Here is a 16,493-nt window from a genome sequence, read left to right on the forward strand (position 1 = left end):
TCAATATGAATCTTAAGTTTTCAATTTTGAGTCAACAAACCATTTTGCAAAAAAAAAAAAAAGAAATTACAGTATTGGAGACAGATTGTACAGAAAGCTGAAAAGTAACACAGATGAATTTATTTATTTAAAGAATAAATCCTGCAACAATATTTCAAGACAAAAAAAAAAAAACTAAAAAAATACTAAGATTTCCTTTACACTTTAAAATAACTTTGTTCTTTTTGAAACCATCACACAAAAAATAGAAACAAGTACAATTTTTTGTAATTAAAAAAAAAAATGTAACTGTACACAGCAGAATATACCATTTATTGCAAACTGGACACCCCTGACACCTCAGAAACTATAGACACAAGTATTGCAATTCACCTACACAGATATGAAAAGACAAAAATAAAATAAAGAAACTACTCTGGTACAGCTCTCTCGTATTTTTTTTTTTCTTTCCTTCTGTGAAACGAACAGATGCGTCAAGTCTGGTACCCCTCCCTCCCCTCCCGTCTGGTGCCCCTGTTCAATCTCCAGACACAGCACAGTGTGTCTTTGCAATGTGTCATGAAGCTGTTCGAGTCCATTTTAACAGGGCTTTCCAATAACTGGCACTTGTTCCCTCCTCCTTTAGACCAGCAGTTGTCTTTGGGGAGACACCACACAAATTCCAAAAATGATTCAACAAGTTTTTTTTGAACAGGGGGATTAAAAGTCGCCCTCAATAGAGCCAAGTCTCTCTGAGTGATGTTGCACGTTTTACACTGATTCACAGAAATCCGACATCATTATAAGCACTCTAAATCTCTTTTTCTTTTTTTTTCTTTTTTTCTTTAATCTCCTTACTGTTGCTAAAAAGGTTATAAAAAGCAGCTCATTTAGAAAAAGATTTTATTCACCAGCCTTAGGCCATTCATTCACACTTAAGTATCACTAGACAGGCTCAAGTTCCTGCCCACCACATACTGTAAATTGTTTTGCTATTAACAAACGCTATTGTAGTGAAACCCTATGAACAAAATCTTTCTAAAAAAGTTTGATAACCAGCTTGTGCTCTGGGTGTTTTAAAGATAAAAAGCCACAACAAATGCCCCTGCAGTTGACAGTATCAGAATAAAAAGTTATTTGGGGGAGCAGACAGTACCGTGCCTAAAAGAACATTCTTGTTATAGAAATAGGGAGCAAGCGCCCGGCGATGATGAATGTTTCAGAGACCGAAACATTCTCGGTAAACATTGAATCCACCTCAGAGACACAGTCGCAGACTAGAGTGTCTGCAAATACATCAATAAATAAGAGAAAGACAGAAACAAAGTCTTTCCCAACCCTGGTTCACATATCCCCACCCCAACCACGATCCACAGATATAAATGGAATGAGTGAGAACAGTAAGGGTACCCAGCCCCTACTTTCACGACATTAAAATATCAAAACGTCTGATCCGCAGTCAGTTCGTCAATGACCACCGCAGGCAAGAGCTGCATAATGGTCAGTCACATCAACATGGAGGATACGCAGAAGTCAGAACACCACCACCACCACCACCACCCCCCCACAGAGTGCCACCCTAAAAAGTTTAAGACTAGTATAAAGTTAACACGTCCATTACCAAAGACACCAGAGAGCATTGAACCGTGCACTGCAACGGAACAATAAACTGTTGCAAGGATGAAAGAAATAGAAACCATGATCTAGAAAACCATTTTGTTTGTTTTTTTAAAAAAAACAAAAAACATTGAAACCCCTAAAAACTGACACAATATCAAGATGTGCTCCTCTTCCTTCACTTAGTAGCTGCAAGTAACCCCACCACCACCTAAAAGGGGCCTCTTTTTAAGTTGTGCATTGGACTATAGTCACATTTTTACATGAGACTGCTGTTTCCGTGGGAAAAACTGATATACTAACCAACTGTCGTGAGCTAAAACCTAAATCAGTTGAGAAAACAACTGTGCCGTCACCTTCTATTCAGAATTCCTCTGAATGTCAAAAAAAAAAAACTAAAGAAAAAAAAACAAAACCCACAAACAATGAAGACAAATTTAAAAATGCGGTCTGTGAGCAGGTCAGCCCAAGTATAGTTTGTGTTGGGTTTCAGCAGAGGGTGCAGCTGGACCCACTGAGCTATGAGGAAACTAAACTAACCCATAAAGATGTGGGACAGCACTTAGCCAAGCCACTAACCAAGGAGGTTAGCGAAGGCACCAGAACGTCAGCTGTAAACTTCATCTGTCTACTATTTACCTCACTGATAACAGTAAGACAACAAGATGCGTATGTGAGCCAGATGTACGACAACACGAGACCACCATGGACCTCTGTGATGGGAGTGCTTTTTCAGTTGATCTAAAATGGATGACCTGAAAGAAATTGGGAAAAAAAAAAAAGACAAAAATCTACAAGTGGGCAGACTGTTGGTGGCACACTGAAAGTATTACTGATTTGTATCTTATCTCTCATGACTTCTATCTTTAAAGAAAGACACTACAGTGGTATCATCTGGAAACATCTCGCTTTTCCTTCAGCAATCATTTTGTTTACAGAAAATCAACTGCACTCAGATGACGTGTATAACAACGTTGATGTTACTCTTCTGTCCCTCACCACATATAACCCACCTCACCAGTATGAATGGCCCAGCAGATCTTTGACTTCCGAACGCAGCCACTCCAGACTAAAATTCCCACACTATGATCCCGGCAGGCTGCCATACTTTCTGATAATTAAACATTTCCACTTAGACAGTGCACATTAAAGAAGCTGGATGAAGGAAGCTAGCTTTATAGACTACTGCCTAAGTGTCCAGCTGTGTTGACTGTACTAACTGGACATCAGAAACCGTTTAGCGACCTGTATACACACCACCCAAATGACGATAGTGACAGTGACTTTGGCCTGTCAATTTCTGCTAAAGCTAAATATGAGATCACAAAGCAGAGATCACATGATGGGCCCAACCAGGGTCATTAATATTGTCAGCAGAGGTGCCAATGCCAACACAGCCTTTGAGAAATACAGTACGTCCCACTAGTGTCACGGATCACAGCAGCCAACAGCAAAAGCAGCTCTGGGTTTGGTTCAAGTACACAAGCCAAAGTCCCTCCACCTGTACCAGAAAGCTACTTCCCTGTGATGACTTAAATCCCGTCAGGCATTTTGTTCTTAATAAGAGCAGTGTTTCTTAAATCGTCATGGTACAGGCACTCTTCCAAAATTTAGAAAAGCACAGTGATGAGAGCTGAATCCTGGCATCATTACAGAGGAAGCTTTCATGCAGCTACAACCTTCATCAACAGCTGTGAAAGGAAAGGCAGCTTGTTTAACCATCTCAGCTCAAGTTTTTTTCTTTTCTTTTTTTTTTTAATACATCCACATTTACATTGTGAAACAGAGTACACCTGAGTGCAGAGCCTTGCCTAGAGCATCAAATAAAATTGGGAACAAATGGGAATGAACGCTAGTTTCTGTTTCACCTAAATTACCACCATAAGAGATCACACCACGAGCAACATGACCTTCAAGTCTTGCAGAGTACAGACCGACAAGCTCGGTCAAGCAACACTGGGATTTATTCAGTTGACTACTTGCTATTTCAAACAGTCAAACATTCTTGGTTGACGCTCCATTATAGTGAGACAACATGTTTGTATCTCCAAACTGATTCAATATTGATAAACCGTCAGATTCTTAGCCCACCTGTCAAAGACACTCACGTCTCACAGTGATTGGCCAGATGAAAGGAAGCAGGCTTTTAGCTTGTCTTTTTGCTTCCATTGGTATTATGTGTATAACAGAGAGCAGCATCATCAGCCTTCAAGGAGTGACCGTCTAAAAGAGACACCACAGCCTAGTTTAGCTTCTCATTTTGACACCATAAGATTACTGAAGAGAGACTGGCGACTATCACGGCTGGGGTTTCACCTCTAGATTTAAACGTGGTCTGATGACACATCTTCCAACCTTACAAGCACAAGTGTACTGAACCTTGTAAGAGCTCTCACACATCACCAAGTCCAAATTAGAGCAACTAACTGACCAAGGTACTCACAGTGTTAACACACACCCAACACTTACAGTAGTAGTTTATGAAGTGAAATATTGACCAGGGACTTACACATGTTGCAGCATTTGAGAACATTAACATTAAACCTCTATTGCAAGACTATGAAAGAGTTGATTCTGTTAAAGCTGTGTACCATGTCGGTGCACTTAAGTTCTATCTCTGAGGCGTGTGAAACACTGAACAGAAAACTCACTGTGTGTAGCAGCAATACAACTAACCATTGACATCAAAACAGCATCTTACCAAACTCTGGCAATTCCTAGCTGAATTTAAAATGAAAAAACTGTCTATGAAACGTATCTTATCGACATGGAGCGTGGTGCTATTCTGGTATGACTAATTAAAGAATAAAAGTTCAATGTTCCTTGAACTTGGTGCTATGCTCTGCAGAGCGGAAAGGTGTGAGCCTCATCATGGAAATGTGTTTTTACCACTGAGTATCAGTGTCACACCTTTAAACACCTGAACAGCCATATAAGTTGACAAATTAGTTAGACAATCTGTCAGCAATAAGGTGGATGTCTAGAAAGCCCTTGAAACTACCGTATCAGCCTGGTAATATTCTATGTTAAGTGTCCTGTGATGAGCTTACTGATGAAAAACGCATTAAAATTCTTATTTTAGTTTGGCAAAACCGAATACCTAAATAATTCATCTGTACACTGCAAAACTATGGGTGCCAACAATTTAGTCCTGCCTTCAGTGAATTTAGAACAAGATGAAAGTAATCACAGTGGAGTAAGGTAAATAATTTTACACTTTACAATGTGTTCAGAATGGACATGACTTTTTCATACAAATTTACTGAAATCAGTTCAAGTTGACCCGTTGTGCTGTTCCTAATCAGTGAGACTAACTAGAGGACTACATGATTTGAACGCCTCTCTGCCCCTCAACCAGTAGTGTGGTGCTAGACAAATGTTTTAATTAGAATCTGTAACGAACGTTGAATCTCCAGCTGATCAGGTGTAGCTGGAGGTGCTGCCATTATGCCACATGTCAAAGTTTGACGCTTTATAGCTCAATGCAACATCAATGGAAGCTTGGCCTCCACATGAACATGAGGACATCTACCCACATACGTTGTTTCTATTTGTGGAAGATAGGGTTGTTTGATTTGCAAAGACCACATTTTTTTTTTGCAGCACTTTTTCTGCTACACCGTATGCTCAGAGACAGTTTCAACAAGGTGTTGATGATACTTTAATTTTTCACTAAACCTTTCTCAAACACTTCAGTGTCTCAAGTTCCCTGTTCCTGTTCAAGGCCTCTGAAAGTTAGAACATTACTGCTTCTGACTCCTAATACAAGATGTCTACTGTGGAAATATTTGCAGAAGCAGGAAATATTTCAGGTCCCCTTGAGACAAAATGTACAATAGAGGTTTAAAAGTGGCCGTCCTTTTGCTCCAAATCACTAGGCTCACATCTCAGGCCCCCTGTCCCATTTATGTTGCTTTACACTGAAAGGGGCACATGACAACCAAGCATGAAGTGAGTAAGCTGATCAGGTGACCTGAACCAGCAGCCACAGCTTCATGGGTGTTGAACTGATTTCAATTTTTGGCTGAACAAAGTGTTATTCAAAGCTCTGACTAATTTCCTTCTTAAAATGGGCGGCAATTTTTGCGGTGTACTACATGTGTTTTTTTTTTGTTTTTTTTTATTTTACACAAAACAACTAAACATACCTCTGACTATCAAAGTCAGCCTGTTTGATTTTCAAAGTTGGTGTAATCACTGACATTTAAACATACTCTAAGATACACTAGACCTTTCTTTCATTTGATGTGTAGGTGTTTGTCACTTAATATAAAGGAAAAAAAGATTCACTGTCAGACTAAGCAACACATTAGGGTTATTTCTACGGTCTGTTACTGAGTTTTGCCGCTGAGTGTTGCAGCTCCAGGGCTCTGCAGGGGTGGAGAGTGAATTTGGGGTTGTGGCCTGTCAGGATAGCCGGCTGTGGCCTCTTTGAGGCATGGGAATGCTGTGGTCTCGAACAGGGAGGCAGCCTCTCTTCTTTGTGCTTGGGAGAGCTTAGAGCGGCACCAGCCGGGTGGTGTGAAACAGGAGAGGGTTCAGGTCCTCAGCATGGACGGCCCGATGGAGCGACGGCTCTGAGCGACTCCGCTCGATTTTTGGCAGCAAGTCCTGCACCTGCTCAATGGCTACCAGGATCTGATGAAGGACAATCACATTCAAGGACGACCGTTAACACCAATGATTAAATAAGGTTCATACATTTGGTTGTCATTGGGAGTCATTGTCTTTGACTTAAAATCAAGTCGATATGTGGAACACTCATACATACTAACTGTTTTAAGACATGGCAGATGAAAGTACAGGGAACAATGAGAGCTAAGGTGTAAAACAATATCTTATACTGGATTAATTACTTGTGTAAAATTTCTGAAATGGTGGCTTAAATAAAAACACTGTGGTGTCAACTTATATTATATAATGAAACTGTTTTTGTGCCAAGTTGAACCTGTGTTCATTTTGTTCAATGTTTTTTTGGTACAGCGGTAACACATGTAATACTTACTTGAGGAAACAGGGGCCTCTCATCACGTTTGAACTTCAGGCAATCAACGATAAGCCTTTTCATTGACTTAGGTGAGGTACTATACAGCTTAGTGAGGTCTGGAGACAAGTAACCGCGTCCGACCATGAAGATTATCTGAAAAAGAGAACAAAGAATAAGACAATTGACGATATCATCAGTGCATCATATCGTTAAATATAACTGGGGATCGCTACATTCCAATTCACAAGGTCCCAATTTGATTTGATTTGATTTGATTCAATATCAATATCATTTGGAGAGATTTACTGGAGAGAAGTTCACTTAGTTATGAAAGATTTTTGCAAAACTAATGTCAATGGTTTCCAAGATTTATTTTATTATATCAGTTGTTATACTTATTGTCTGGTATAGTTTCTAGTGAATTTCATCTATCTATTGGCATTTATTTTGTGGTGCATTTTATTAAGTGTACAACTGAAATGAACTACTGCTTATAACCAAAATACAATCATGCTTATGGGTGTTAGATCTTACTGATGATTGTCACCTATTCTTCATATTTGTAAAGTGTATTCATTATGTTTGGAGTTGAACTAGATTAGTCAGTGTTGTGTTATCATAAAGAAGAATAACCTGGTCTCTGTTGTTGATACTGGAGTAAGGCAGGGTCCCTGACATCAGCTCAAACAGCACTACTCCGTAACCATACACATCAGACTGAAACGTATATGGGTTGCTTTCCTGCATTCGGATCACCTCAGGTGCCTTGTGGAAGGAGAAAATAAAAGTATTATTACACATTACTGGTTCCACTTTTCTAGCTTCTTTTTTGTTTTTACCTATTTCATCAATATAAATAAATAAATAGGCCAAACTTGAAGATAAGTTCCTCTTAATGAAAATATAATGAAGTCAGTGATGTCACGTGCAAAACTCAAACTAATAAAATAGCAACTGATATGTGCGATTACCAAATTTGGCATAACAAGACTGATAGAAATGACTGCCCAATGAAGACCATCATAAAAGGAGCCTGAAGAGAAAGCTTGCACAGAAAATTATAGACTGTGAACAATGTAACTGTCTGCTCTGTAACAGTCAAACCAATCATTATCTGGGCCGGTCAAGACATTCGTAAAATGATCTGGTCAAACACGAAGCAAACACGAAGCCACACATGATATTTTGTATTCGGTATTCGGTACGGTTGTCCTAGCGGAACTAAACCTGAACATGTCTGCTGCAAGGAAGTACTGTACACTGCGTTACTGGTCGAGTCTTTCCCTTTAAGGGAAGTGGCCTCGTGTGCAACATGTGCGTGATGCAAGTCACTGTGTAGTTGTTTAGTGTGTGCGAGCCAAGACTGAAAAGCTAGGCATCACACTTTTATGAGCTAAAGCGTGGCAACATTGTTTGCTGTCGTTGTCAAGCAGATTACCAAAGGTTGTTGAGTTACTCTGGTGGTCAGACAGCAATGTGTAAACTGTCCAGTTTTGACATTTCACAAGATGACAGTAGTAGACATCCACAGAGGACGCTAATGGGTTCTGCAAATACAGTGCACGTACCATCCAGAGAATAGATCCACTGGGCTGTTCCACCTGTTGAGAGCCAGTCCATCGAGACTTCACCGTGGCCAAGCCGAAGTCACCAATCTTAACAGTCCAGCCTTCATGGAGAAAAATATCTGACAGCAGAGCTTAGGAAATATCACAACAGACAGCTGGTGTTCAATGTATTTGATTTTTTACCATCAATATCAGCTTTATTTCAAGTGCCACTGAGTATAGATACAATAATGAAAACATTACAGCTCGAGTTCTGCTCAGTTCAGCGCTGTCTATTAAAAGACAATGACTCTTTTTTTTTTGTGGTTAAATCTTTAATAGCTCCACATCATAGTGTTCCAATTGGCCTGTGTAGGTGTTTTTCAGACCTATAGCTTCCTCAGCCCGGAAACTCACCATTAGCTTCTGTCACACACGCATGCGATAACTAAAAATACCACTTGACACAAGAAAAGGATACTGTTTGATTTCAGATCTCGATGAATTATGTTCTTCGCATGAAGATAACTGAAAGAGAAGGATCAAAAATCCAGGGGAAAAGTCAGAGAACCTCATTTTGATATGCACTGATAAATTCATTTCTGGCAATACAAATCTATATCCACTCCTTCAAGCCTTCTAATTTTAATTCTATAATTACTGCAAGAATGCTGTGTGCATGGTTAGTTTCAAATTAAATAAGACATAAAGAGATGTAAGCAAGTTTTGAAAGTTAAAAAAAAGTATGTGTGATGCATCTAACTGAATAATTTACACTCAATCAAAGTCCATCATTCTAGACTGAACTGGGTACACTGGGAAAAATACTCATTGACACTTAAGGTCTGGCAACTCAACGAGCGTCAGAAGTGACTAAGTGATAATGGTGAAATGGAACAGCAGCAGGTCTTACTCCATGCCCTGTGCTGTCTGTCTGGCCACATCAATGCGACGCATAGTGTCAAACTTGGTTTCTGTTACATGCAGATGGCGATACAGGCTGCTGCCTTCACACCACTGAGTGATGATGGCAAAGTTGGGCTTAGTCATGTAGCCCATGAACAGCAGGATGTTGACGTGGCGGGTCTTTCTGCAGAGAACCGAAATTGAGAAATTGTTAGAAATTCTACCCACAGAATTATCACAATGTCTCTCTAAATTATTTAAAAGTGAGTTAAAGTCCATTGATGAAGTGGGTGAATAAAACTCAGAAGGCAGTGCTCACCTTAAGACCTGCATTTCATTTTTGAAAGCCTGTAACTGCTCAGGTGTTGGTTCTTTGACTTTGAGGATCTTGATAGCCACGTCTCCGTGCCACTTGCCCTTGAAGACCGTTCCAAAGGACCCAGCACCTATTCTCTTCAGGATGCTAACTTCTCGAGATTGGACTTCCCAGTAGTAACTTGAGTCTCTGTAGCCTCTTTGCTGAAACAACACATTGTGGAATCAAATGAGCTAAACTACTAGGTCACCATAAGCAAATTTCTCCACTTTGTCTTTTTACAAAACTAACTAGTGAATGGATCTTCAGGGGTTTTTATTAGCTAACAACATACTCCTGTGAATACAGTTAAAGGCGACCTACCACTTTCTTTTTGTCATCAGACGAAGAGGGCTTGCGTTCCTTGTGATCTGAAGGTGACTTTGGTGGTCGCCTCCCTGGAGAGCCAACATTAGAGGGTGGGCTGGTAGAGGGTTTCGGTGAGGGCTCAGAACCTGTAGAGAGGTAGCACAACCACAAATGAGTCAAAGATAAAAAAAAAAAAAAAAAAACTAAATGTGTAAGATTACAAAATGCTGACAAATTCAGAAGTATAAGAGGAAAATGTGAAACCTTACCAATTGTGTTGTTGTATTTTACCGCCTCCTAAAAGGATGAGACACACATTATGCTTAATGTTATTACTTCACAAAAAGGTCAGTAAGTGCATAACTGTAAAACTGGATAGACCAGATACAGTAGATTTAACCTGGTCATTTCCGAGCGTGGACAGAGCAGCCAACACTGACCTCAATAATGATAGCACTAGCGGGGCCCACTGTGCTGACCATATGAACATTGGGAGTGGAGGTGGAGCGATGCCTCTGTAGCGACTGGCCATCTCCACCTGACATGGGGAAGTTAAAGGTCGAGGTCGGGGACAGGAGGTCCATTCTGAGTGATTACGTTAAAAAACAAACAAACAAACAAACAAAAACATGAGTCTCACAGATCTAATTAGGTCCATTAAATCTAAATATAATTTGTTTAGTTTGGGAGCTTACCCAGCAGGCTCTGGCGTTAAGGCTAGGTTGCTCTGCGACGGTGAATTATCTGGCAATAGTATTTGTGGGAATTCATCTGAGCAGGGATTGTTATCACCCCTGGAAAAACACACAAGGGAAAGGGATGAGGCATGATCATAGGGAAATTGTTTGTTTTTTTTAACCCAGGCTCAGATGTTTAGTCCAGCAAATAATAGCATCAGGGAGGCGTGTCACTGGTCCCAAATTCATTCATCATTCATACTATGCTTAGCAACATAACAACAAAATAAAAAAACATAACAAAGTCAGTCTGGGATTACAGAAGCACAGGCCGACTAAATCCACAGAAGGAAGGCATCAACAATTCAAGATACAGAAGACTTTGTGATAAGTAAAATAATAGTAAAAAAGTAACATTATCCATTTCATTATTGTGTTCTCACTTGACTGTAGGGCCTAAAAGTTTTGTAAAGAAAACGTCATAGTTCAGTAAATAATACTGGTTTCTCCTTAAAGCCAAGGCTTTGGGAACAGGGGCAAGTTGGAAAATAACTCTTGGCCTTGCTGGGATGGCCAGAAGGCACCTACTACATCACTACATCAAAATGAAAGGCAACTCCAACTCACCGTTTGCTCACTGTATCCATGTCCACACATACAGTTGGGACCTTGCTACTGCAGTGCTGGTGAAATTTGTAGCCGCATGTCTGACATCTGAAGCCGTTAAAAAGAAACTTGTGGCAAAAATCACAGTAAGCCAACTTGAAGAAAGTCTTCCGTACCTGTACAGATAAAGAGGCAAGGACACTGACTTTAGCAGAAGTGGTGTGTAAGAACACTGAGGCAAAAATATTATTAAGAACTGAAATATAGGGTGGGGTTTTTTTTCAAGCTCTTCATATGCTAGCATGCTGCCACTATCACAGATGTCATAAACATGTTATACAAAGGTATGCACATTTGACAGCTACTTACAAAGTTGTGCATGGTGAGAGGAATATCGTCCAGGATCTCGACTAAAAGCTCCTCTCCAACCAGAGGAGTAATGTCTGTCTCCCAGTCTGTCAGTCTCTTACGACTGGTGTGGCAAAGACAGAAAAAAGAAAAACTTTAATGACCAAAAAAAAAAAAAAGAGAATTTGCTTTTTACACTGTCCTAGTGTTTCTCAACTTATTCTTAAGATAATATGAGAAGAAATATTACTTTTTTCATCAGTCGGTTATGGCAAATACTGCAAGGCGAAATTTTGTTGGAAACACTGTATCATTAAATTACTTTTAGATTTCTCATTGAAACTGGATCACCTACAATATACTATTTGTGGATTTAAAATAGTATGTATCGATTTTGGAGGAGATACAATGCATATTAATAAAATTATGTTAAGTGAAAGCATTTTGTCTTGTCCACAAAGTGTTCATACCATAGGGAAGTGGCAATGCGCATGTCTTTGAACCTGCAAACCGGAATTTACATACACCTTTTTTTTTTTTCTTTTTTGTTTTAAAGCCACAATAACCCTTAGCATCATGTTAACAAAAGAACTGCATTTTCAGTATTTAACCAACGCGTAGCACTTTCTCCACATTAAATTACCACCTTTTAACTAATTAAGCATTTGTTGCCAGAAACCTAGGATGTACCCAAAACTGACTAAAAATCTAGTCTAGCAACACTGTCTGATTAACATGTGTGGATGTATGAGTGATTAAAACGTTAATAAAAGGTCATGTGACTAGGCCTGTCATGATAATTACTTTACCATCTTATCATACAATTTACGAACATGGCGACTGCTGACCTCTATATTTTGGTTTCTGTTATTTAGGACATTTTAAAAAGGTACAGTGTATACTATGGATGTCTAGAATGCCATCTCTTTTTTCAAAACTCATTTGTGTATTAATGGCTTTCTGTTTTAGACTGTCATTCTTCCTCTGAACAGAGACGCATTGCAAAATTCTCTTGAATAAGGTTTTCTTAACCCACAGGCTCCGCCACAATCCAAGTTGCTATGTTTGCTCACCTCTTCAACTCTGGCAAACACAACTGGTGTACTAGCACAGGAATATCACTAGAGACTCCAGATTTAAATATACCATGAAAATTCAAGAGATTCACCAGGCACTAATAAACTTAATTAGCATTGTCTGTCACTTGTTTGGCAAAGACTTGAATGTAATACATGGCCATTTATATGTAAAAGTTCTGTACCATTATTGTTATAATTTTATCAGTGGTATAAAATGATTTTAAAATGACAACAAAATTATTTTAAAGTGACTTGCGACAGTTGTGTGCTGTTGCATCTCAATTTTTATGAAGGCGCTGAGGAATGCAATAATCCCTATAGATGTGGGAGGTCATTCGGCAGACAATAGAGCAATCTTACCCTCCTAGAAGGCGAAATACAGCGCAGCACTCTTGGCATAGGCCTCTCACTTTGAGTGCTTTATCTAGACTCTCGTGCACAGTCTGTCCTTGGCGGACATTCACCTGAGAACAGAAATCCATATTTGAACAAGTGTGACATTGAAGGGGCATTCATTGGCAGGAAACATGAAGGCACACTGAGTTAACGTAGATGCTACAGATTATCCATAGTGTGACAGAACTCCTATGCATTGTAAACATCCCTTTTCCACCCAATAATATGCTGCATTCCCGTTGTGACTACAACAAAGCTCTTACAGATGACAGTGTGGGATGTTAGTCAGCCACAACTGCCGGTTCCATTGTGATATTATCGCATGAGATGTTTCACAATTTTTTGTGCACTTGTGACATTGTGATACAAAACACTGCAGCAGGGCTGTGCGCCTATTCACTTTACATAAAAAGCCAAGGAGGAAAAAAGAACTCAGCCAATGTTTGGTTTGGCAGGATCTTGTTCAACCAGTACTCCTGACTGCAGCGTCCTTCACACTGCCATGCGCAATCATCACAATCACTTATGTGATCATTTTGAACTATGACGCTATTACAGGACAATTTAGCAGTTATTTTTCAAAGTATGAAAACATGACATCTATCTCTGATAGGAATTGCAAATCAAATAACTGGAGATGGTGGCAGGCACCATCTGTGAAACCTGACACCAGCTGTCCACTGGCTTACTCATTAACATGCTGTGAAAGATGTCACATTTTGTGTGAGTAATTACACTTACAACCAACCGTGCTGGTGACTTTTTCCACTCAGATCATAATGGCTGACTATCACCAGTTAAGGAAATATTTTTTTATTCATTTAAAGTAAAAATTCTTCCTTACAAATGCTGCTTTATCTTTGGTCAAGAGAGGGTAAAGAGCCAATCATCTCACCACTGTCCTCTGTTTGTTGGGAAGATAGACCCGGATGGTGCCCCCACCTCGGGGTACATCCTCCGGACTAGTCTCTCCTGAAGAGGAGTAGGAAGAGGAGGTGGAGGACATGATGACAGGCGACTTAAACCACCACAACCTCAGCGGAGCTTCATGCACAGTGGAGTCCAGAAGAGTTAGCCCTTCACTTAAAATCTGCAACACAGACATAACAGACATATTTCAATTTACACCCAGTACACCTTCAGCGTAAATATAATAGTCTTACGTCGCCCAGGGGCCGAGGACGTAGATGTCTATCCTAATGGCGATTTACAGGACTACAGCAGTACATGGCTACAGTGTTGCCCCGGACCCTATGCCATAACCTTATGTGTAACTTCGCAGAAATGTAACTACGTGTAGCAGCGGCACAGACCATAACTGCTGTGATTGGTCCTGAATGTATTTCCTTGTTCATGTGGCTGAGTATTTTCCAAACTGACACTACTTTCCTGGGGATATGGGTGGTGCCATCTTGTGGCTTTGGAGCCAGAGTCTGCCCAGTAATGTCCGAGAGTGGAGCCACAATATCGATGGCTCGCCCACACTTCTGCCAGACTAACTTGCGTTTTCATTTAACTAATACAGTACTCTGCTCTACCGCCACCAGTTACAAAGAAATGTTGGATTAGACACTGTACTTCATTTAATTAATTCCTCCAACGCTCACGCCATACTGCTTCACTGTGCGGTCAGCATGGCAACTTGTAGTCTTCACGATGTCCCATCCTGTTTCTATCGCGTCAAATAATTAAAACGAAACTTCTCAGAAAAATGGACACTTGAATATACATCAGCATTATATTAACTATATAAAATGACTGAAACCATCCTTGAAGACAGTTTATTTGATGTGTACTTTAGTGTTTGGAGGGGGTGGATCTTATGACCTATAACTGCAGCCAGTCACCAGGGGGAGCTCTCCTTGCCATTGCTTCACTTTTGAGGAGCTGTTCTGGTCCAACTTTATACTGTCTATTGTTCAGGCTCATACACACCGTCTCCTCAGACGCTTTCTTTATATTATATTATGTTCTGCAGTGATTTTAGTATAGTTAACTGTTAATCCACATTTATTTACCTAAACTCCAAATTAAACACACCACCTAGTGTTTCGGTGGCGTAATTACATAACAATGCGGACACACCAGGGCACAGGTATAAATACTCTAGGCATAACCCGAGATATGTACTCAATGTGTAGCGGAAGTATACATCAACCTTAAGTAATCAACTGTAAACATACACTTGTCCCTACAAACCATTTGAATTACTGCACCCACTAACACTGTCAATGTACTGTATATTAACAACAACTATCCGGCTTAGTCACAAGTTATGCTAACAAGATAAATTTATTTCTTGATTTTCGTTGTTTATGGCAACTGAATTATAACAAATAAAGACATTAAATGAGTATGGATGAAAGAAGGGAGTGTGGTGTTAATGCATTTCTACTGTCGCTCAACACTGTCCTTGTGTATATGGTAAAATGGTGATGCCAAACATTACTAAAATGCTGAAATCTAAGAGACTTACACATTTCGCATAACATGGATAAATAAATCAGAATAATAAATAGAAAGATACATTTTGCCACTAACACCGAATGGGCACAATCACTGTCGCTTCACAGGAAAACAATTGTTTTGCGATTTAACCCAGAATGGCACACAGGTTATTAGCTTACATCTGTGTAACTTGACGGTGATATAACAGCAACATAATGCCAAATGTAATTGTGTTTAAAGACAGAAATGACAACGAGAACAAATATTAACTTACCCTAAATGATAAAAACCAAACGTGTGCCAGGCCGTGCGTTGAACTAATGGTGAAATGAAGCGCTGACAGTCAAAGTTGCAGACTTGCTAACTACTCGCACGATGCTAATGCTAGCTGATGTTAGCCCGTTTGCCTAGCATGGGATTTGCCTGCTGTTCAACATGACATTTCGAGTTTTGGGAGGCCACGTTCCTCCCGGTGACAAAGTTAATCGACTCTAGCAAACCAGCAAAATACGTTTAAAAGTAGTTAGTAGTATGTATGTAAGAAGTTACATAATGGCGACATAATGCCAACGGTGTAAATTTGTGAAAGCGCTTGATAAGCGCCCGACTTGCTAGATAGCTAAGTGCTAGCTGGAGTAGGAGAGGAGATTATCTGGCTAACTCGGCGACTAGCTTAGTTTACTGTGAACTGCTTTGATGCTAGTTCTAGCCAGCTAACGTTAGCTAACTTGAAAGGGGGGGGGGGGGGGTTTACCACGGCCGTCAGCTTGTTGGCTACTTCTTGTGTTTTCCCATGACATAATGACTTATTTAACTGACACGCTTAACGCAACACGATCACGTTATCGCTATACGTTAGTTCACAATCCACGCAAAGACCTCCTTCCATACTGTCGTTTTAAAACAGTTTGCATAAAAGTTAAACTCTTACCTGTAGCAGCCATCTTGAATTCTCTCAATCTGAAGTCGGATCTGTCAAGAACTTCAGGGAAAGCGGAAAACCTCCATGATGCTCCATTCTGATTGGTTGATTCTCGTAGCTGCGCTCCCTCATTGGACAATACCAACAGTGCCATGTAAGTAGTGGGAGCTGCGATTACTGTCATGTAAAACAATAAGCATTTTGCAGATTGTACCACTACTATATTTACTTCTATTAATAATAAATACGTATAATGTAAAGCAGATTAAATCAGGGTTGCGTTACTATTCATACACTTAATATATGTTTGATTTTTT

General features: G+C 39.9%; 1 protein-coding gene across 3 annotated transcripts; it reads right to left on the minus strand.

The window, feature by feature from the left end:
• Positions 1 to 105: 105 nt before the first annotated feature.
• On the minus strand, positions 106 to 16,375 carry araf (A-Raf proto-oncogene, serine/threonine kinase). 3 transcript variants are annotated; one of them, XM_084552381.1, is made up of 16 exons: positions 16,186 to 16,375; positions 13,702 to 13,896; positions 12,771 to 12,874; positions 11,353 to 11,455; positions 11,005 to 11,159; positions 10,396 to 10,494; positions 10,141 to 10,285; positions 9,970 to 9,997; positions 9,716 to 9,846; positions 9,356 to 9,555; positions 9,044 to 9,220; positions 8,612 to 8,658; positions 8,152 to 8,270; positions 7,217 to 7,348; positions 6,602 to 6,736; positions 106 to 6,234 (listed from the first exon to the last, which is right to left on the minus strand). In XM_084552381.1, exons 2-16 carry the CDS (start codon positions 13,810 to 13,812, stop codon positions 6,094 to 6,096), a joined length of 1,827 nt encoding a protein of 608 aa, XP_084408507.1. In that variant the 5' UTR covers positions 13,813 to 13,896; positions 16,186 to 16,375; the 3' UTR covers positions 106 to 6,093. The 3 variants fall into 3 exon arrangements, with proteins under 3 accessions (XP_084408507.1, XP_084408508.1, XP_084408506.1); XM_084552382.1 differs by lacking the exon at positions 16,186 to 16,375 and adding an exon at positions 15,529 to 15,786; XM_084552380.1 differs by lacking the exon at positions 16,186 to 16,375 and having other exon boundaries at positions 13,702 to 14,039.
• Between the last annotated feature and the right edge of the window lie 118 nt (positions 16,376 to 16,493).

This window comes from Chelon labrosus (genome assembly GCF_963514085.1).
Source record: "Chelon labrosus genome assembly, chromosome: 9".
NCBI classification, from domain to species: domain Eukaryota; kingdom Metazoa; phylum Chordata; class Actinopteri; order Mugiliformes; family Mugilidae; genus Chelon; species Chelon labrosus.

Excerpts from the sequence above, each read along its gene's own strand:
- araf (XM_084552380.1), bottom strand. The coding sequence starts at position 13,920 with ATGTCTGTTATGTCTGTGTTGCAGATTTTAAGTGAAGGGCTAACTCTT. Across the intron at positions 12,875-13,701 it reads CCAACAAACAGAGGACAGTG|GTGAATGTCCGCCAAGGACA; the intron begins GTGAGATGATTG and ends TTCTGTTCTCAG. Across the intron at positions 6,235-6,601 it reads AGAGGCCCCTGTTTCCTCAA|ATCCTGGTAGCCATTGAGCA; the intron begins GTAAGTATTACA and ends GTCCTTCATCAG.